Source organism: Bombyx mori, chromosome 3 (assembly GCF_030269925.1).
Source record: "Bombyx mori chromosome 3, ASM3026992v2".
In the NCBI taxonomy this organism is placed as follows: Eukaryota; Metazoa; Arthropoda; class Insecta; order Lepidoptera; family Bombycidae; genus Bombyx; species Bombyx mori.
Window position 1 is genome coordinate 2,284,608 of NC_085109.1, and position 23,005 is coordinate 2,307,612.

The following is a 23,005-nucleotide window of genomic DNA, read 5'->3' on the forward strand; positions in this document are numbered from 1 at the left end:
AAATGAATGTGTTTTTTTTATTATCTATGTTTTTTTTTTTTTACCACGTCACGCTAACTAGTCCCGTGGTAAGTTCGTAAAGAACTTGTGTTACAGGTACCAGATAACGCAAATAAATGTAAGATTTTTATTATACACATACATATATTTAATATACATCGATAACCCTGGAAAAGATATTTTATATTATTCATACAAAATATCTTCCCTTGGCGGGATTCGAACCCGCGACCACCTTGTGTAGTGACCATGTCACTTACCACTACACCAGACGGCCGTCCTACATTGACATTACACTGACATTTGCATTAAAACAAAAACAATTTTCGCTTTCGGTTAAAATGGATTTTCTACCTTCTGTGTGCAACTTGACCAAACCAGACCAGACTATAGGTAATAAAAACACTTAAAGACATTATTAAGTGCAGCGTTATTTTAGTTATCGCACATATTTTTAAATTGTATTATCTTGTCCTAAAACTTGAGAGCAATCCAGAATGATCGGAGATCCGATTTAAAGAGGGGTTTTATTTTCCATTAGACATATTAATGTTTTTATGTTTTTCCTTCTAAATGGTTTTTTCTTCTAAATTAATTATGATTAGAGCTTAGTAGTCTTCAGCAAAGTTTCCTGAACACATTTTAACAAAAAAATCGCCATATTCTTATATATCTTAGTTTCGTTCGCTTACCAAGATTTAAGGCTCGGCATACTCTCATTAGTAAGCTAAGGTGGCAATGGGCTGGCCGTATTAGCCGGAGAACCGATAACCGTTGGAGTAAGCGAGTTCTTGAGTGGAGATCGCGAATTGGCAAACTTGGTATAGGACTCCCTCAGACGCGGTGGAGTGACGATGAATACAGGGTGGCTGGCAGAAACTGGATGAGAGAAGCCGAAGATCGGGTTCAGTATGCTATGGCAGTTTTTCCCAAAGTGGGCGATAACGACCCCTTGAGGACGCTGTAGGCCTAATGGGGGGCGGTAAGAGACCCAGAAAAAAATGGGAGCGTTGTGTAGAGGCTTGGGGGCGATTTTTTATTTCATCTAGGAGGACTTTTAGACACTTTTTGAGCTCTCGCTATAGTGGTTTTTAAGTAGGTAGAAAAAATTGGAGGCGCTAAAAAATATTTTATTCTCAAAGTGGGCAGTAGCCAAATAAGTTTAGGAACCACTGGCCTATGGCCTATTTGCATCACTGCTATAGGCTGATGATGATGATGATGATACTCGCATCACGGGATATGCATACAACGAGAACTATGCCTGTTAACTCACTACGAACCGGCGAGATTTAATTCGTGGAAGGTGCAGGTCAGTGGTACTGAGTAAATATTGAATTACATTCGGTTACGCTCCGCAAACACTGCAAGCTGGAATTGTTGTGCGCGCGAGACTGACTCCAACCTATGCACGTACATACGGGCTCTTAATATGAATTTAATCGCCTATAACATTTAAAAATAAACCTATAAGCCTATTCATAAGAATAAAAATAATGTAACGCAATGATAATCCAAAACCATAGATATAAATTAACTAGCGACCCGCCCTCGCATCGGAAATTGTAATTTATTATTAATCTTATGTGTACATATTTATAAATATACTCTTTGTTTGTTGTAAATTGTGAAACTTTTGTTATTATTTTTAAACAGACTAGTCTGCGGTCAAATAATATATAGATTATAGTAGATTAATATTGTTTTTATTGGTAGGCCTCACGTTGTAGCAGGGTTCGCGTTGTAATAGTCCTCCCATTGTAGTAGGCCTCGCGTTATAGTGGGCCTCGCGTTATAGTGGGCCTCGTGTTGTAGTGGGCTTCGCGTTGTAGTGGGTTTCGCGTTGTAGTTGGTCTCGCGTTGTAGTAGGCCTCGCGTTATAGTGGGCCTCGCGTTGTAGTAGGGCTCGCGTTATAGTGGGTCTCACTTTGTAGTAGTAAACATTTTTTTCAAATCGGACCAGTTCCTGAGATTAGCGCGTTCAAATGAACAAACAAATTTTTCAGCTTTATAATATCAGTACAGATAACATTTTTAGATTACCTTCACAAATTTAAAAAATCATTAATTTATTTATTCTATTCGAGCTTAATCACTCACTTTATGCTTTCGCAACCGGTAATCTAACTCCATAGATTAATGTGAAACAGAAATTAAAATTATCGACGAATCACACTTTTAGAATCATCTATATAGTTTTTTGTCTTTGGCTATACATAACGTGACCATTCATTTTTTTGAGTAAATTATATAATAAAAAAGTATTTAATGTTTTACAAGTATTTTAATAAAGAAGATAGAATAACACAATGAATCAAAACACTAAACACAAAATAGTTACTAGACATGACTTACTAAGCCCTAGTAATGGTTTGATTTGATGTCGCTTTTTTGTATTTGCCGGCTGAACCAATTTCGTTCCAAAATATCGAGTCTTGTAGATACGCGTGGAACTCAGTAGGTACATGATTTATTTATATTTAATTTATTGAAATAAATTTATCGTTTGGTCTGTTCGCAAAAGCGGGACTGTGTCGACCTCGCGGGCGACAGCGGGACAGAATGCCCGAAAGCGGGACTGTCCTGACAAAATCGGGACGTATGGTCACGTTAGCTATACATGACATTTTTGCTATCGTAACTAAACGCCTAAAGGCTAGATAGACAATAATAGAAATTATTCTAGTTATACTCAGATTCAGACTTCGATAGGCCTTGAAAAGCATATATGTACCATCACGTGTATATAACTAGTCAAGTAACGAATCTATTTATTAATACGTGAAGCAAAAAGTTTGTATCCCTTTTTACGAAAATTGCGCGGACGGAGGGGTATGAAATTTTCCACACTTATAGAGAATATACAGAAGAAGTGCACAATGCTAATATTTTTTTAAAAGAATGCATAAGAGATACATTAAATCAATAAAGAAAACATTACACACACTACATACCATGTATTTGACGCACATACGCATGCATACTATATATTGTCAAGCTTTTGTTCTTGACGTCTGTAATTCTTAAATATTGTTTGTCTTTGTTAATATTCTATTTTTTATAGTGTAGTCTTGGCGAAATTGTGATTATAGAAGTATAAAATACAATCATAATAGTGTACAAACTTACAATTCCAATTAATTATAGTCGAATTTCGACTACTGCGGGACCTCTAGTGTTAATAAAGAGCTGTTAATTCTCGTGAAATGTAGCGTTTATATTCGAACGATCACGAGCGTATGTTTACATTTTGAAATCTCGTCAAATGTCCTGCATTCAAGCAAATACACTGATCTAGTTTGATTAATAAACTAAATTTCGTTTTGGGAACAAAGTTTACCAGTGATGACTTGTCCTCACCCTATCTAATTCAATTTCATCTCTTCCATTTCGCTTTTTATACAACAGATATGGCATATCAGTATTTTTTATGAAAATGTCCTTATTGGCTACATTCCCTTTGCCTCTCCAACGAATAAATAAAAAAAGGTTCACTAGAACTTTCTGGCGGGACGGCGAGGAGTGAACCGCGAGTTGACAGAAAATTTATTCTTTATCTTATATTGAAACAAATCCTAAATCAACACAAATTTAAATTATAGTTTTTATCGTTAATTCACCTGTGAGACACGTTATTTGAAACGCGAATCATAAACACCACACGTTCGTCGTTCGAGCATCTTTCAACGCAATGAATTATTATTATTAGACCTTCAATATTAAGTGTTAATAATTACCTTAAATATTATCTGTCTTAGACGTTACACTTGTTTCGTGGGCTTTTTGGCGGGAACGCGAGGAGTAAAGTTGTGTGATTTGTTTTATTTTGTCTATTTAGTGTTTCTTCAGGTTTAAATGTGTAATAACGGTGGTTTATTAACTGTTTAATATCTGTGAAAGTGCACAAATGTGGGAAAATGAAACAAAGCCGCTGGACGTCACTTCTCGGGATCCTCCAAAAAGTCTACTGAAAAAATCTCAGTTAATAACCACAATTTTACTGACATTATATTTCATACCATATCATCTCATTTCAATTAATTTCACTCCAGTTGATTAATGTCTCAAATTAATCATCTTCATTTCATTTCATTTCACTCCATATTATTATTTTTATAAAAATACAAATATAAATTAAAATAAGACATGACTTAAAGGTCTTAGTTACCAGGTCATAAAATCCCTTTAAAAAAATAATACTTATTTCGTCACGTCTACGTGACATTGAGGCAATGACAGGATCGATTTTATATTCTCCGTGAATAGAATTTGAATAGGAAACATTTACACATATGGAGGAACTACATCGCTAACCATCTAAAGCCCGACATATTTGAACGCTATAAGAAAAATCGAGTGTTCATTTAGGCCCAGGTGCTCACCGGTGAGCCTTATCCCTTATCTTACCGAGCCGTTCGGGCCGTGAGGGTCACCCGTGAGCCGCGTGAGGGTTCCAACGTAAACGCTTCCTACAAGCCACAGATTGCAGCTATCAAACAAAACGCGTATGGAAGTGAGCCGCGTGGCCCTTTAGCCGAACCGAATGGCGTGGTTTTCAAATCCAATAGAAACTTGTAGTTTTTATCAAGCTTATTTAAAAGCCTTTTAAAATATTTTAAAAACTAGACGGTATAAATCACAATTTTTTATCTACCGTGCAAATTATCGCATTTTATAAATTTTAGAATGAAAATATCAAGTTGATAAAAATTACTGATTCCCCGATTTTGGCTTGGCCCGAATGGTATAGGTACGCCAGGCCCACCGCGTGACAAAAGCATTCAACGTGTTAAGAAAGCTAAGAGGTCCCATATGGGGTTGTTTTATAGGCATTTATGGGTAAAGGTGTTAATATATGATTATTTTGTTGCCGAAACAGGTAAGGTCGGTAACAGACCGTACTGAATCAAAATGGACGTTTAATAACCACCGTATTTTTGAAGCATCAATGACGCCAGTGATCCCACGCAACTATCATCGAAAACACACGGTGCCAACAACATTAAACTATTTATATTCTCACTGTCATTCACAAAAAAAAAACTTATTGTATTATAATAATATTTGAACTATTGGTTAATTGTTACTAGTTGTAGGACCTCGTGTGAGTCCGCACGGGTAGGTACCACCGCCTTGCCTATTTCTGCCGTGAAGCAGTAATGCGTTTCGGCTTGAAGGGTTGGGCAGCCGTTGTTAGAACTTATATCTCAAGGTGAGTGGCGCACTTACGTTGTAGATGTCTATGGGCTCCGGTAATCAGATAACACCAGGTTGGCTGTGAGCTCGTGTACCCATCTAAGCAATAAAAATAATAATTAAATATCACTAATTTTTTTTTTGGTAATGATAATTTTTTCGAAATTACCATATGATTCAGTTTTCATTATCACGGACATTTTTAGTTGAAACCTTTAAAATTCGCAAGTTAAATAGAAGGAAACGGATAGGGTATTCATTATCACGATATTACTCATGTGTTATGTTAAAATTGTTAATGCAATTTTGCTGTTAGCTTCGTCTTTAGAGCGTTAAAATATCGATATGATTCAAACGGACTCACCTTGACGACAACTTTAAGAAAAACACCAAGGACGTCTATAGTGAACTTCATTTTGCAACAAAACTATTTTACTAGTCACATTGAGATCTGGAAAAAAATTTCAACAGTTCATCTTTCAATGAATCGATTCTCTAAAGAAAACGAAAAATTTTCCCGCGTTCCATTTTCTGAAAACTCACCATTACGTCGAAAGATAATTTTGCACTTACGTTATAACGTATTAATTGTGTTTTTTTTCGTAATTTTCTATGCCATTCACGTTATACGTAATATCTTTTTCGTGTTAATAAAATACGTACAGCGTTCAGTTTTTATTGTTAGTCGTCTTGTTGTGCGCTCGGGCATCGTGACCGAGGCCGTTCGAGGCGGTTCTTAATATAGAAATGCGCGACTGAACGAACCGACACCCGGGAACCGAATTTATACCGTCGCGAACGGGAATATAAAGAGCAAAAAAAAACAAAAAACAAAAATTACAGCAACGCCTGTGGTAACCACATGTCCAAGATGCTATAAAAGAACGTGTGATAGAAGTCGCTGAAGACCCGCGTCGTGCGGACGACAAAGAATAATAAACTTCAGACAAGACGATCTGCTATTTACGAAATACACTAAGCTTGAATGCCTACTGGTGGTAGGACCTCTTGTGAGTCCGCGCGCTTATTTCTGCCGTGAAGCAATAATGCGTTTCGGTTTGAAGGGTGGGGCAGCCGTTGTAACTATACTTGAGACCTTAGAACATATCTCAAGGTGGGTGGCGCATTTACGTCGTATATGTCTATGGGCTCCAGTAACCACTTAACACCAGGTGGGCTGTGAGCTCGTCCACCCATCTAAGCAAAAAAATTGCCTAAAGATATTCGAAATAAATTGTCAGTTTCCAAAGGAGTTACAGTCCTAACAAGAGCCGGAAAACTCGTCAAACGAGCTTATCATTTTTGATACGAAAATTATAGAGTGCCGCCTTTGAAACATTATGTGAAAGTCTTAATTGTACCTTATAACGGCTTTAGCATCCTTCAAGCGGGAAGCCGTGACTGATTCGCCACAGAAATTGGCTGGATGGTCGCTTCTACCCAAATCAATAAATATACGCTAGCTAATACTATATTACAGTTACCACCGCCCCGCTTATTTCAGCGGTGAAGCATTATGCATGTCTCAAGATTGGAGAAGCATTTATTTCGTTGATGTCTATGGTCTGCTGTAAGCGTTTAACACCAGGTGCGTCGTGATCTCGTCCACCCATCTAACTATAAAAAAATTTACACGGCCTACTTCTGTCTAGTAGACTAGTGTCACTGATATATCGGAAACTGACTAAAATTGAAACTCGTGGAAAGAACTCGTTAATTATCAATGTAGATAGAGTTCTCATCGGATCTTCACAGTGGGTCGCGTTTCCGATCCGGTGGTCGATTCTGCGAAGCACTGCTCTTTCTTGCTAGGGCTTATGTTAGCAAATTCTCTCAGGTTGAGCCCGTAAGCTCACCTACCCGTCCGGACGTAGTTGGAATAGCCCCTTATGCTACCAGCGAATAGGTAGGGCAAATCGAGGTGTATTAAAAACGTAACAAAAACCTGAAAGAAGAAATAGAGTGAACAAGTATATGTATATATGGCTATAGTGCCCATTTTTATCGTTCTAAAGACACTAGGTATCAAAACAAAACAGTTTTCCAATCCAAATAGAGACTCTTATTTTTTATTGTATTATGAAGTCACAAAATACGAAATAACGGAAAAGATGGCTAATTGCGTTCTGAAAAAAATCGACCCTAATCAATGACACTTCAATGTTTAGGTCCGTTATATAAATTACATTCTGCCTTTTGTTACGGTTTGTACTTTTGTGTTTGGTACTTTGGTACGACATTTTTAAATGGAGAAAAATCAAGGAAATTTGTTTACAAACAGAAAAGAGAATGTACTTAGGTATCTTTGCTATATAGATCCCCAATTTTTCTTTCAATCTGTATTTCATGAATGCCCAAACCACATAAGCCATTTTCGTATCCAGATATAGAATCGTACCGCGCGATAGCTTAATCAAAATAAAAAATTGAAATTAAAAACACAATCAGAGACACGTGTCGCGTCTAATCTAACTAAATAACGCACTAAAGTTTCTAAAAAGAATTAATAAATAGTTATTTTGTTGTGTTACTCAATAATTGTATTGAAGAATTCTTTTTCAGAAACTGAATGTTGGTAAAGTTTCTTCTACCACAAGAAATACAAGAAAAAATTACTTCACTTCAAAGAAATAATTTCAAATAATACAATTTAAATAAACTCTACGCCATCATAATCTATGAACTCTCAACGGGAGACGATCTAGTTAAATTGATCCTAATAACAGGAAAGTCTATCTTCCTCCTGCATAGAAGACTTTAGTAAAATTGAGTTCTTTAATAAACTCAACCGCACACCAAATATTTTGTAGTTAATTAGTCGGTAATTAGCTGAACATTAATATAATTGATATGGTCATAAAAAATCGGTATATTTTTATATTAAAACTGTTGCGAGGTCCGCACGGGTAAAACCACCGCCCTGTCTTTTCCGGGTCGAAAACGCCTACCCATGTTTTGAGGTCGGTGGCGGCATTTAAGTTATGATGTGCAGACACTTGCAGTCACGGCTCACCAAGTGAGAACTTCGGCAACATTTCTAAAACAATAAATAAATAAAAAGTAACAGCCTTGAATATTATTATCATCATCATCATCATCATCAGCCTTTATCTGCCCACTGCTGGACATAGGCCTTCCCCAATGCTTTCCACATAATGCGGTCCTCCGCCTTCCGCATCCAACGACTTCCCGCCGTGCGCACTAAGTCGTCAGTCCATTTGGTTGGAGGACGCCCCACGCTCCTTGTACCTTGTATTGTTGAATATTATTACAAACACCTAATTACTCATCGTAAGCTCCTCCAAAAATAAATAAATAAATTTCATTAAATTTATTGGCTGGCAACCTTTGCATTTAATTTATTTAATAATATTTCATTTACAACATAATTCAAATTAATATTCACTAGTAATATTAACGATAATTCTACGATTATATACCTACGCATACATAAGACCTTAAAACTTATATCTCAAGGTGGGTGGCGCATTTACGTTGTAGATGTCTATGGGCTCCAGTAACCACTTAACATCAGGTCGGCTCTGAGCTCGTCCACTCATTTAAGCAATAATGAAAAATAAAAAAGCATACGAGCTGGATTCTCAATTAAATGACGTTTAATTACATTAATTACATTGTATTTATTTTTATTAATTGGAAGTCTGCAATAATTTTAATGTCCCTTTGCAACTGAGTAATACAAGTCCTCAGTTGCTCAGAGGTTTACAGAGACTTTAACATTATTGAATGTGAAAATGTCACTCTCTCTCCCTCTCTTTCTCTCTTGCTCACGAAGAATCTTATTACTCAACAGCGCCTGCAACGCGATCTTAAAAGCATTCTGCAAGACGAACTTATTCAAATAAATTTTATTTGTTAATGTAAGCAAATCTTATTCCAGACACCAGAGCAAGTGTCCGACGTGATTACATTAGTGTCTGCAACGCTTTAACTGACACCTGCAGCTCTGACTACTGTAGGGTAACAACGATGTGTTAATATGTTAATACCATCAGCATCCTCATACCCGATCCTGTAGACCGAATGGTAAAAAGTGGACGTTGCCCTAAATACGTCGTTACGGATCCTCCCTATCCAGTAACGGTGCTTTTAGGTACCTCAAGCACCGGTCACCGTCCTCGCCGAACCCGTCGCTTGCGACGAAGGGCTCGACGAGTAAATTAACTCATAGATACAGCCCACTGAGTTTCTTCTCAGTTTATCGCGTTTTCGATCCGGTGGTAGATTCTGATATGCACTGCTCTGGGGCCAGTGTTAGCAACACTTCCGGCTTAAGCCCTGTGAGCTCACCTACACGTTAGTGTGAAGCTGAAAGAGCCTCTCAAGGCTATCAGCATAAGCAGGGGAAAAAAACAGCATCCTGAATAGTGTTGTAGCTGTGCGGTTAGGGCCCAGACACACTACTAGCCTTACCTAGTTTTCTTATTGATGTTATAAAAGGGGAATAAAGGATCCACCAAAGATTAGGCATCAGCGTTCTCTATGTACTATACCAGCGTACTGCGATCGTCAACTAGCGTATACTTGGTATATTCTATACTCGTTCGGGTAAGTCCTGCCAACCCAACTATTTCTACCTTACTGGTGGTAGGACCTTTGTGAGTCTGCGCGGGTAGGTACCACCACCCTGCCTATTTCTGCCGTGAAGCAGTAATGTGTTTCGATTTGAAGGGTGGGGCAGCCGTTGCAAATATACTTAAGACCTTAGAACTTATATCTCAAGGTGGGTGGCGCATTTACGTCGTAGATGTCTATGGGCTCCAGTAACCACTTCACACCAGGTGGGCTGTGAGCTCGTCCACCCATCTAAGCTATAAAAAAGAAAAATCATGAAGCAGTCGTGCCTTCCGTTTCAAAGGGAGGGGCAGCCATTATAATTCGATTAGTTCAGATCAGAGCAGTTAAATTTCATGTCTCAAGCTGGATGGTGACATTCAAGCTGTGACACCTCTGACCACCGCTAACCGTTTAACATAAAATTGACGTGGCTCATTTAACAATTACCGAGATAAAGAAAAAAGTTAAAAGAAAAAAAAATCAAAATCATATTCACAGTAGCAGCAGAATTCTCGCTTCTTAAGCTTGTTAATTTCACCAGTATACGAACTGCAAATGCTATTATTGTGAGTTACTTAAGTATAATAATGATTTCTAAATTTGCTATTAAATACAGTCCGGATAAATTTGTATTATTAAATTAGTTCGTTAATTTGTCACTTTATTGTAATATTATATAACGCTCACATCCCTATTTTTTTACTCTTCGTGGGTCTTTGAGGGGCACTCATGCTGTCGAAGAAGCTACTAGTCAGAGAAACGCTACAACCCACCACCAAACTTCCAGAAAAAGTTAGCGATTTAGTCGATTTAATCAAGTATTTAATTGTGTTGTGGAAAAGATATCTATAGGGAAGATCTTCCACCGAGGTATCTATAGCGGTAGGCAGCGGCCTGGCAGTGCCCCTGGCATTGCTGAAGTCCATGGGCGACGGTAACCACTCAACATAAGGCGGGCCATATGCTCGTCTGCCTACAAGGGAAATAAAAAAAATCCAAAAAAAATCGAGCGGGAGACATTGCTCGGTAGACCAACGGTCCGAATGTTGTTGTTTTTTTTTCCTACCTTAGCTGATAGCCTTGAGAGGCTATATCAGCGTAACCTTAACTAATAAGTGAGCTCACGGGGTTCAAACCTGACGATGTTGCTAGCATGAACCCTAGCAAGAGCCGTACTTCGCAGAATCTACCATCGGATTGGAAACGCGACCCACTGAGAAGATCCGGCGAGAAACTCTGTGTTGGCTCTGTCTGAGGGTTAATTTCCTCATCGAGCCCTTCGTCGCAAGCGACGGGTTCGATGAGAACGTTGACCGGTGCTTGAGATACCTAAAAGCACCGTTAGTGGATCGGGAGGATCCGAAATGACGTATTTGGGGTGACGTCGACTGCTTTCCATTCTTTCCGCAGGATCGAGAATGTAGTTACCGGCGGCCACGATGATAGGGTTCTCGTGTCGTGCCGCTTTATCGAAGTGGCGCATCGATTCCGACTACAGATACTTACTGTGAGCGAACACTACACTTGCATAGGTCATGACAGGGTGTATGCAAGTTTTGTAGTGTCACCTTATTTCTAAGGGACAATTTACTTCGCCTGCATATCGCGGTAGAGCCGAATGTTGTTGTTCGGAACTTGTATATATGCAGGCTTATCTTGAAAATGTCGTAAGCGAGATTCAGGCATCTGTCAAAGATCTTACGTTGTATGATGGTTACCGCCACAGTGCTCACCTCAGTTACTTATCTTTTAGTAAATATAAGTTCATTGTCGCGTGTTTACACATCATTAAACTATACTTTCGACTGTGATAGTTTTAATTCGTTTTAAACATAATATCTTCTTCATAATATTCGCGATTTGCTTTGTGACAAAGGCGATACTCAAAGCCCATAGGCAGAGTACAAATTTCCTAAACAAATACGTAGATAACATATTATGTTCCCGTAGACATCTTACACGATGAAAGAATAATATTGTGTTATAACGATAGAAAATTTTAACAAAAAAAAAATTAATAAGTTGTCAAGAAAATAAAATAAGTATTAGCATCAATGAATGTACTCGAAATCAATTAATTATGCATCAATACGGTTATTTCAAAAACAGCTGCTTAGGTCTTGAATAAAATGAAATGCTACAGGTAAAGCCAAAAGGTTTCAAAAAAGAAGAATGGAATCATCAAAATTAGGTAACCTAGAAAAAAGTTCTGGGATTGGATGGATAACACACGTAAAACAATAAAAACATAAAAAACAATCTAATTCAGAACCCAATCCGTTTTCTGAATAAAAACCGTTTAAAAACAAAAAATCGGTCTCGTTTTCTACCGCGAAATCAGCAAATTCATATCAGTGATGGAACTATAAATACATTCTTCGACGGCAGGAGTCACAAGACCTACATAAAAAATAAACTCATTTTAATTTTAACTATCGGCAAAATATTTACGATATTAAATAGTATTAATAACAATGTCTAAATTAAAGACATCATCTATACATATAAAACTGAATTGCTGTTCGTTAGTCTCGCTAAAACTCGAGAACGGCTGGACCGATTTGGCTAATTTTCTTCTAGAATTATTTGTGGAAGTCCAGAGAAGGTTAAAAGGTAAGGATTAAATATGAAAATGCTCAGAATTAAATAAAAATAACAATATATTTTTTCGTTTGATGTGTCCCGTATCGAACGGATTCCTTTTGTTTGTTTTAAGTTTATTTTATACAAAAGTTTACGACTTATTTATCGATTGCGGCACTACGAAGTCTGCCGGGTCAGCTAGTAATTAATAAATGACTGCTCTTTGTTCACGATCTTCGTTTTTTCTCTGGCCTCTTTCATCTTCAGTAAATTCATCAATCGCGTCTTTAATTTAGTATCCGAATAGTTTGCTGTGTTTGGTTTGTAGGCACCAGGTCCAAATTCCACACCGGGCTTCTGTTTCCATCTACGTGACACCGATTTCCCTAAATCCTCTGAAGGAGCCTGGAAAATAGAATTGAAATTATTATTTTTTACAAGTAAATTATGTTCGCGCCTTAAATTGGACGGCTGGTATTTAAATGTCATTGAGACTTTGACGTTATAACCCAAGATGAGCTGTGGCATTCACTCCGCTTTATCTATGGTTGTACAGAACCGAAAAAAAATTGCGAAAATCACAGACGCTCACTTGTCAACACAACTCATAACTTCTTAAGGAAGGGTTAACCGTTTTACCGTTGCTACTCTCACAGACACTTCACTAGGTCCATAAACATAGCAATTTTTTTTTCGCTGCTTGTTTTCGCACTTTTACCTTTTTTGTAGTAAAATTTAAAAATGTATCGAATTTCTTCATTTCATTTAACTTGACAGTACGAAAAATGAACAAAAATCACACATTTTCCTAATTTGAATTTGGAATTATCTTCTTTAAAATTTATACTTTTAATGATATCAAAACTAGCCAGATACAAATAAAGATTGTAATAAAAGAGATTTTATTACTAGTTCATACATACTACTTATAATGCGAAACGACTTTTTCCCCAACCTATTATGTTTGTAATGGAGTCTTTGAACATGATTTTGACACCCTTCAAAACGTCGGTTTAACTCGAAATTTGGTATACTTATTAGGGATCGATGACAATACAATATTTAAAAAAAAAGAAAAAAATATTGAAAAAATTTAAATTATACTACAAAATGAAAAAAAAATAATAGTTTAAAAAAACTAACAAAATACGCTTTTATAGAAAATCCAACTAAAAAATAGAAAATAAATTTTAATATATAACGATACGCCCAGTGCGCTGGAAGGGGTATCCATCACCCAGTCGATCTAAATAACCACTAAATGCATGAGAAGAGAGAAAACTCTGATACAACTCTGATACAAACGATAGAAGTCGTCGTGGCCTAAAAGATAAGACGTCCGGAGCATTCGTGTTGAAGCGATGCACCGGTGTTCGAATCCCGCAGGCGGGTACTAATTTTTCTAATGAAATACGTACTCAACAAATGTTCACGATTGACTTCCACGGTGAAGGAATAACATCGTGTTATAAAAGTGAAATCCGCAAAATTATAATTTGCGTAATTACTGGTGGTAGGACCTGTTGTGAGTCCGCGCGGGTAGGTACCACCGCCCTGCCTATTTCTGCCGTGAAGCAGTAATGCGTTTCGGTTTGAAGGGTGGGGCAGCCGTTGTAACTATACTGAGACCTTACAACTTATATTTCAAGGTGGATGGCGCATTTACGTTGTAGATGTCTATGGGCTCCAGTAACCACTTAACACCAGGTGGGCTGTGAGCTCGTCCAACCATATAAGCAATAAAAAAAAAATAAAAAAATGAAGTGTGGCGGTACGCTTCGAGGCAGCAGCCCTGTCAACAGCCTAGGGCACTATACGTATATACTATACTATACGGCTAATAACGTGTATGCCTGAAACTTTTATATTACTGAAACTTGAATCAAAACAAACCGGACTGAAATGGAAAAATTTGATATGAGCCCTACACCCCAGCAGAGGGTAATAGGAAATAATGATGATGATGATGATGAAATTTTAATAATTTTGAATTAAAAATAGTGTAAGAAAAAATGATTTTATTGGAAATAAAGCGTGGGGTGCTTTTCAGGATATTATCAAAATAGCCCTTCTACTCGTATCTGTTCATAAAATATTTATAACTACTTGTACCATGCACCCCACGCTTTTTTTATAAATCATTTTTTCTTAACTATTTTTAATTCAAATTTATTAAAAAAAATATCCATTTTTTAGTAGAATTTCAATTTTTTTTAACTGGCATTATGGCAGATGGGTATAAATGAGCATCGGCAAGATTAGGAGCGGAACGAAACCCCTGCTCAATGCTAAACTAATTTTATAGTATTATGAAAACTAAATAGTTATAAACATATTTATATACGTTTAAATACGCGTATATATTAAATTATATTAAAATGATAGATTTTAAATATAGAATAGATATTAAAATGTTTCAATCAATAAAATCCTGTTGCTATCTGCAAAATTCTTTTTTTTTTTTTTTAATAAAAATAATTGTTCGCAAAATGAACCATCACACGTTTTTTACTCACGCCCAACGCTGTATTATCTCCACCCTCGTCAATCTTCATGACTTGTTGTTTCAGTAACAAATAATCTTCGAAATTGAAAATTATGTCTACGTTTACCGAAGAACCCAATCTGTGGAAACGTCTAGAATCCGCTTTTCTCAATATAATCACCAGGGACAATATAATGACGCCATTTGATTCTGAAAGATCCCTCGTTAATGTACAGAGAAATTTCTAATGACTTCCAAGATGAAGAAATGAGTTTAAGACATAAGGAGCCAAATTTTAATACTCACTACCTACCCACTTACCTACCTACGTAGTGGTGGTAGGATGTCTTGTGTAGATACCACCACTCGTTATCTGCCGTCAAACACTAATGCGTTTCAGTTTGAAGGCTGCGGCAGCCGTTGTACTGTAAAACCGGCATTTAGACTCGTGTCCCAGTGATGGTGTTGAACTACCTTCACCCATAGAAATGGGCTCAGGTAACAACTTAACGTGGGCCATGAGATCGTCCACCCATTTAGGCAGTGTTACATAAAAATGCTACAGCATTCTTTTCTTCTTCTGTTCTTCATAATAATGCTACAGCATTCTTTTCTTCTTCTTTTCTTCATAATAATGCTACAGCATACTTCTCTTACGTAACTAGGACGAAAAGCAATTATGTGTACCGCTTTCAATCATTTATTTATCCCGATGAGACTCTATTTAGAATTTTAGGCCAATATAATGAAATTGAAATATAATGAAATTATTGTGTATAGGTACATCGATCTTCGATACTTGTGCAAATATTCAAGTTAATCAATCGTCTTGAAGTTTGCGAAAATTACGTTGAAAGATTTCGTCACATACATCGCGGCCTCAGAGATTGCACACATCCGCACAAAGAGGTATATAGCTACAAAACTCTATTAGAAATGAATTACTCAATCATTGACTGAAAGAATTTGATATTACCTGAGCGATTTTAGAAATAAATTATTCACAAAAAAAAAATTGCTCACTCTGCATACTTCGAATATATTCCTCTGCTTAAATAAAAAATAAGTATACATTTGTCGTACAAATTTAGCATAAAACAATATATTCGATTAATAATAAAACACTTCCAAAATTAGTTAAGTGAGCGAACGAGATTGGTGCTACATAATGAAAAAGTTTAATTATTACTTTAAAACGTTTAAAGAAAGAATTGATTGGATCAATGATTTTCAATTAAAATTCTGCTCGCGCTGATTATATTTGGACGGACTTGAATAACGGTTTTCGATTTGCAAAATTCAAACGTTAGATTCTTATCGGGATACAGTTGACGTCAAACGCTGATTGGAATTTTCAGTGCCATTTCGATGTACCTGCTTGTTTCGTAATTACAAACATTTTTAATTCACATGAGAGGGAAATTATTCATTTTTCACTTGCCACACAGTAACGTAGACATTAGAAGAGTTTTCGATAAAAATATATTGATATGGTAAATTTTAATTTTTCTTGTAGACAAAAACAAACGATATAATAATAGGTTGAGGAAAAAGTATTTTCGCATTATAGTATGTACCTAGTCAGGTCATAAATTCTGTCACATGTTTAATGTAAAATAATTGAAACAAGTTTATTCATTATGTAACCATTCATATACCAAAATGAACTTAACAAAACATAGATTCTTATGACACTAAAGTTTATTCAAAATGACCTCCGTGATTTTGAATACAGGCCTTCAATCTGCGCGGCCAGCCGTCTATCGCAGCACGAACGAGGTCCATGTCAATATCGGCGGCTGCCTTAATCAAGGATGTCTTGAGTGACTCCAAATTGGGATGAGGCTTTGAGCACGCCTTTTCCTCCAAGTGTTGCCATATCTTATAATCTAACGGATTCAAATCTGGACTGGAGGAGAGCCAGTCTTCGTGCCGGATGAAGTCGATTTCACGCGCCGCCAGCCAGTCTTGTGTGCTCTTCGCTCTATGAGCTGGCGCCGAATCTTGTTGGAATACCCAGTGCCTGTTATTGAACATGGTATGAGAAACAGGTTCCACAAGGTTCGTCAGGACTGTATTTTGATACACAACTGCATTCGTTTTTACACCTTTCTCACAAAAATGTACCTCTGTTAAGCCCCAATAAGAAACTCCCAACCATACCATGAGCGAGGATGGAAAATGACCTCGTTGGACACGCGGAATACGGTTGCTCGCTTCTTCACTACTGTGTGCGTACACCTTATCATTTTGATTGTTGTAGCTCTCTTCTACGGTAAAAATTTTTTCATCCGAAAAAAGAATTTCCCGATATTTTTTTCCCGCGTACCGCTTCAACAAAGCGCGGCATCTCTTCAGTCTCAGGTCCATTAGACGAGCATTCAAACGATGTCCTGTTTTTCTTCGATAAGCCCGAAGTCCTAAGTCTTCATTTAACACCCTTTTCACCGTGGTTCTGCTTAACCCCATCTGAAGGGCCAACAGTTTCTGCTTACGTTTGGGATTTCTTTGAATTCGTGCCTTCACAGCTTTTATCACTGCTGGAGTCCTAACAGAACGAGGGCGACCACTTCTTGACCTATCATCTACACTAGAGTCTTCATTGTATCGTTTGATGGTACGATAAACGAATCTTTTGGTTATATTCAAAATTTTCAGTATGTTAAAAATTTGAATTGACGCGTAACCGCAACGATGCAACGCAATAACTGCAACACGGTCTTCTTTAAGCGTCCACTCCATATTTAAAAATGAGTAAAATTCTAAAAGTATACATTTTTATTTTCATGAATAATTCGAAATTCGAATTCAATAAACTTTTTTGTGGCCAGCATTCTAAAAGAAAAGTTTTTACTGTGTGACAATACTTATGACCTGACTAGGTATGAACTTGTAATAAAATCTCTTTGGCTATACTATTTGTATCTGGCTGGTTTTGGTATCATTAAAAGTTTAAGTAAGAGAGTATACTATATGTCACTATAGTATAGCGTAGTTTCAGACTACGCAGCTTAAGAAAAGGACGGCCAAGCAAGCCTATGTTTTGTCTTAGCGGTATTGTTTTTGTATATATAGATATATATATAAATGAATTGCTGTTCGTTAGTCTCGCTAAAACTCGAGAGCAGCTGGACCGATTTGGCTAATTTTGGTCTTGGATTATTTATGGAAGTCCAGTGAAGGTTTAAAAGGTAAATAAATATAAAAATACTCGGAATGAAATAAAAATAACAATTTTCGTTTTTCCTTTGATGTGTCCCCCGTCGGACGGATTCCTTTTGTTTGTTTTAAGTTTATGTTATATAAAAGTTTAGGTCTTTTATTTATCGATTGAGGCACTACGAAGTCAGCCGGGTCAGCTAGTAATAAATAGGTATATATTGTTTTATTAGAATTATGTTTTAACGAAATAGAACCACTCAAATTGCTTCGGTCCATAGGGGCTCAGATTTCACGTGTTAGTCTTCTTCTACAAGTTACTAACAGAAGACAAATGTATAGGTATATATAAATAAATTGTGTGAGCCTTCGAGCACTACGCGCGATATCCCCGGAGTATAAAAAGTTCGCGTGAAACAAATTCGTCCGGGATGTTTTTTACACATATAAGTATCGCAGTTATATAAACACGATTCCCATGTCGCTAGTGTGGGTTCAGCAGCGCTCACACTGCGAAAAACAGTCCGTTGCAGTTTATTGTGGAGGATAGAACTAAGGAGAACCGTCTTATATAAAAGTTGAATAGTGTCCGCCTGTAAACACAGAGTTATTGTTCGAAGGCTCATCGAGATAGTGCTAGTGTAGGAAGCTGACCGCAATCGGATTGATGCCTTCGAAATGTGGTGCTGGAGGAGGATGTTGGGTATTCCCTGGACCGCACGCCGCACCAATGTATCCATCCTAGCTCAGCTCGAGATCCGGACTAGACTCTCCACCATTTGCCTGCGACGAATTCTTGAATACTTTGGCCACGTTGCAAAGAAAGACAGTGATAACTTGGAGAAATTGGTGGTCACTGGATAGGTCGAGGGCAAGTGACCAAGAGGCAAGAGCTCGACCCGTTGGATGGACCAGATTCGTGCAGCCCTGGATACCACAGTGCACGATGCTCTGCACTCAGCTGCAAATAGGAACAGATGGCGGTGCAGAAACAAATGAGCACGACCCTCAGTACTGAGGAAACCGACGGAAGGAGGAGGAGGAGGAAATGGAAATAATATTAATATAGCAGTTTTAAACAGAGTGACTTGTGTAGTTAAAAAATATACAGTACTTAAAATCTCACCTATTTTTTTAATTACTATTTACATAGAAATTGTTTCTTTCCTTATTAATTTAGTATTCTACTCTAATTGTTTGCGGCGCTGTTTTTAAAATCTTTCCATTTGCTATCATAGCGCCATCTTAATTGGCTCCCTTTCCGCGGACCATTTTTAATGCGCTGAGCTGGTCCTACCATAGAGTTACTATGTACTTATTAACTCCATGGGTCCTACTTACTTCCACCGTCCATGATGTTTATGTAATATTACACGAACTTCAAGTACTTGGGGACTAAGATAAAAATTGCGTTCAGTTCTATCTGTAGCAACAAATATTGGCCTGATTATGCATGTATGATTATGCCTGTTTGCATGTAACGAAATCTAGAATGTCAAATACGGAATGTCAAATAATATAATTAGGAATCTTTCAGAATCACGAAAATTGTTTTTTTTTTTTTCAATACAAAAGCAAAACAGGCATGGTCTAAGTTTATCTTGAGTTCAGTTTACCTTTTTAAAGTATATTAAAACCTGGATTTTAGCTTCTTTACGTGGTGGCTATTTTGAATGCGAGCTGCAGCTGTCCCTTTCGCGCTCTGTCCGAGATAGTTTGAGGGAAAGAGATAGGGATTTTTTATTTTATTTGTTCTCCGTATATCTCGGTATCCGCTTTTCCTGTTATATTACGAACATGGTATGTGTACATTTTATAAAAAAATAATAACCACATTGATTGAAACTTTCCATTGTAATCGCAGTGATTGAAATTTGTTTTTTGATTCCACGAAAATACTCCTTCCGATATCTCGATATTTAATTTGTCTGATACGAGTATTACAAGTAAACGTATTTTGTGTTTCTTTAATAAAAATAAATGATTATAAGATTACTTTCAAAATCAACTATCGAGTTGAATATTCTTCTTACCATGCACAGACAATAATCAATATCAATCAGCTATTAGTGCGTATGATTGGCCGTGATCTGATATCCCCAAGTTTCAGAACTAGTGATTTGATTTAGGAGTTCTTAGTGAATTACTGTATCAATATTTCATACCTCATTATTGATTCTAGCCGCAACATATACAAGGTGAGGTCGGTATCGTCTCAAGTCAAATCACGTATGAAATCCTACAAAGATACATTAAAGTAATAGAGATTTAGAGGCGAGAACAGATTTTCTATTTCACGATTTCAGGCATAATTGTAGGATACATTGAAGTCAGTGATTAAAAAAATAAAAGCATTCGATAAAAAATGTTTAAGTCAAATGTTTTTGAATGTCGTTGAAGGTTTGTAACTTTAAAAAAAATGCGATTTATTTAATGAGTAAACCGTATTGTTATAAAAGGTTTACCGTAAAGGGTTACCGTGTCATACTATAATGCCTATCCAAACGTCAAAGTCTATCATCTGTCAGCTGTCAACGACAGCACCATCGTGACAAGATTGTCAACCACGCCAACATCCACTTCCGACAGTTGGATCAACATTTAATTGGAAAACGCCGTAGACCGCGTCTACTAACTGCTATATAGCCTTAGATTTTGAAGATCCTAAAGTTTTATTTTAAAACAATTTCATTGCAACTCTAGTAATGCCGACTTTTAAAAATAAACGATTAATTAAAGACGTAGGTATTCTTAGTAGGTACATGACCCGAAACCCCGTTTATTTTATAATCAATACATTCCTGACGAGAATAAAATAATTGAACATTCCAATGGATACCTCGATCCCTCAGGATTCCGTCTCGCTAATCATCAGGAAACATGCCTCTGTCTAATGACGGGGTCGCTCAATCGTCAATTTGCTGGACCATTGGAATGGAATGAGATAATAATAAAAAAAACATTCAAGAATAAGATTACTGTTCTTTGTGTAGCTAATTGTGTTTTGACTTAACCAGTAGCAGTTTTTAAGTTCTGAATTATACATTTTCAATTAACATGCTATGGCTAGCAATAAATAAATTTTAGTAAATTTGAATTAAAAATAGTGTAAGAAAAAATGATTTTATTGTAAAAAAGCGTGGGGTGCTTTTCAGGATATTATCAAAATAACCCTTCTACTCATACCTGTTCATAAAATATTTACTTACCACGCACCTTCCTTCCCCTCACAACAGAACATTTAGTTACAAAACGGCAGCAACAAGCAGTACTGACTGTCTAAATGCTCACGAACGACTTCGAGGATATCGGCGCGTACCATCCTTGTACTTATTACGGTAAAGCAGTAGTGTCTATCTGAATAAAAAGACAGTTGTTATTTGAATACTATTGAGATGCCAACCTCCAATATCAAGGTTGAAAGCGGAATTCATTTTGCTATACCTAAACGCTCCGGCGTCCTTTATTAAAGCAGATAGGCTGAAAACTCGAAACAATAATATAAAAGATCATCACAAATAATCAGAATATTCGTAAAAGATGTATTTATGTATTTCCCACTCGTGAACTCTGTTTGTTCGCTCTTGCTTCATATTTCTTCCCCCTGCTTAGAACATAGCAGAAAATTATGATCTTTTAATTATTTGAGAAACAAATAGTACGCACGTGTCATAAATCCCAGACCCACTGAGTTTCTCGCCGGATCTTCTCCGTGCAAGGGCGGATCCAGCTTTGGCGCCAGGAGGGGGTCACATAGTCAAATTTAGATGCGTTCGTTCCCAAACGTTTGCCATTATACAAAGTTATTATATTATATTAAATTAATTAAATATTGAAGGTATGTAGTTACATAAAATCTGTATGGTGACAAAATATATAAATAAAATCATTATATTCAATTAGTGGTCCACCTAAGTCCTGGAACCAGTTCAGGGGGTGGTCATGACCATGATCTGCCATTGTCTTCGTGGGTCGCGATTGCGATCCGGTGGTAGATTCAGCGAAGCAGTGCTCTTGCTAGGGCCAATGTTAGTAATTGTCTCAAGTTGAACCCGTGAGCTCACCTACCGCGTGAAGTTGAAATAGGCTACCAATGGTTTGGTAGTGAAAAAAATGTAGCTTAAGTCAAACGTAAAAAACAAAGCAGCTTCTTAAAAAAAATAAGTTTTGAGGAGATGGTGAGTTTATTCATAGTACTTACAATGGACCGCTGTCCACCTGTGTTATTAGCGGAAAATAGTTATCGAGACAACTATGAACCTAGAAGTCCCCGATGTCCTTCAGACGTAAGTTTAGGTCTAGTATCCTTGAACCAACTTGATTAATTAAACTTAAGTCTGCCTAGTTCGAAATAGCGATTGATTTAGTAATTCATAAATTCCCATAAGACTACTGTATTTTCCGAGGTTCGATATCTTATTTTAATACCAGGTCTTCTGGGCCGGGTAATCGACGATGAGAGCTCTAAGTAACTGGTTGGGTTTATCCCGCCGTCTGCTTTTTAGCGCCGCACCACCTGCTGTCCGGATAAAGCTCACAACCAGGAAAAAAAGCGGCTATCCACAATGCATTCCCAGAGATGTTTATTGATACTCCTAAATACAAGTCTTTTGAATTCCCTTCAAGCGAATAATAAAATAACTTCTTCTAGGCAGGCCACAGCTTGATTGTTCCCAGACAAATAATCTCTAGTGTAACATCGTAATTTGGTAGTTAATATTGAAATACGTAAGTCAAGTCGAAACTTCCGAAAAATTCAATTACTGCATTGTCACAAAGTGTAGTAAGGAGGGCCGAATCTATATAAATCACTAAGGTAAGGCAGTAAATTGTAGACAAAGTACCCGTATTACAGTTTAAATACGCTAGCGGGAAATCTTTTTCTTTTAACGTTATCCCTGTGGCGAATATCACATGCAAAATTGTAGGATTCCTTTTGTAAATGAACATTAGTTACCTACGTTCCGTCGATTTATTTGCCAATGCTTGAGATAACAATGAAGA

At 37.0% G+C, this 23,005-nt stretch overlaps 1 protein-coding gene and 2 long non-coding RNA genes across 6 annotated transcripts in view; 1 reads left to right on the forward strand and 2 right to left on the reverse strand.

Annotated features, from left to right (window-relative positions):
* The window catches only part of LOC101737013 (aquaporin-11), a 31,738-nt gene extending 25,555 nt beyond the window's left edge, over positions 1-6,183 (reverse strand). For 2 of the 4 annotated variants that reach the window (XM_038020043.2, XM_038020034.2), the window contains exons 1-2: positions 5,740-6,183; positions 5,561-5,647 (exon numbers count right to left, since the gene is read on the reverse strand). In XM_038020043.2, the coding sequence (XP_037875971.1) occupies positions 5,561-5,611 (51 nt within the window). In that variant the 5' untranslated portion in view covers positions 5,612-5,647; positions 5,740-6,183. The remainder of the gene's footprint in view (positions 1-5,560; positions 5,648-5,739) is intronic. The other 2 variants (XM_038020051.2, XM_038020037.2) reach the window with 1 other exon arrangement.
* LOC110384831 (uncharacterized) lies at positions 4,250-8,060 on the forward strand. Its single transcript, XR_002430216.3, has 3 exons — positions 4,250-4,384; positions 4,880-4,990; positions 7,759-8,060. It is a non-coding gene; the product is annotated as an uncharacterized LOC110384831 (long non-coding RNA).
* Positions 8,061-12,416: 4,356 nt separating this feature from the next.
* LOC134201010 (uncharacterized) lies at positions 12,417-22,734 on the reverse strand. The gene is made up of 3 exons (XR_009976160.1): positions 22,203-22,734; positions 21,211-21,358; positions 12,417-12,762 (listed from the first exon to the last, which is right to left on the reverse strand). It is a non-coding gene; the product is annotated as an uncharacterized LOC134201010 (long non-coding RNA).
* Between the last annotated feature and the right edge of the window lie 271 nt (positions 22,735-23,005).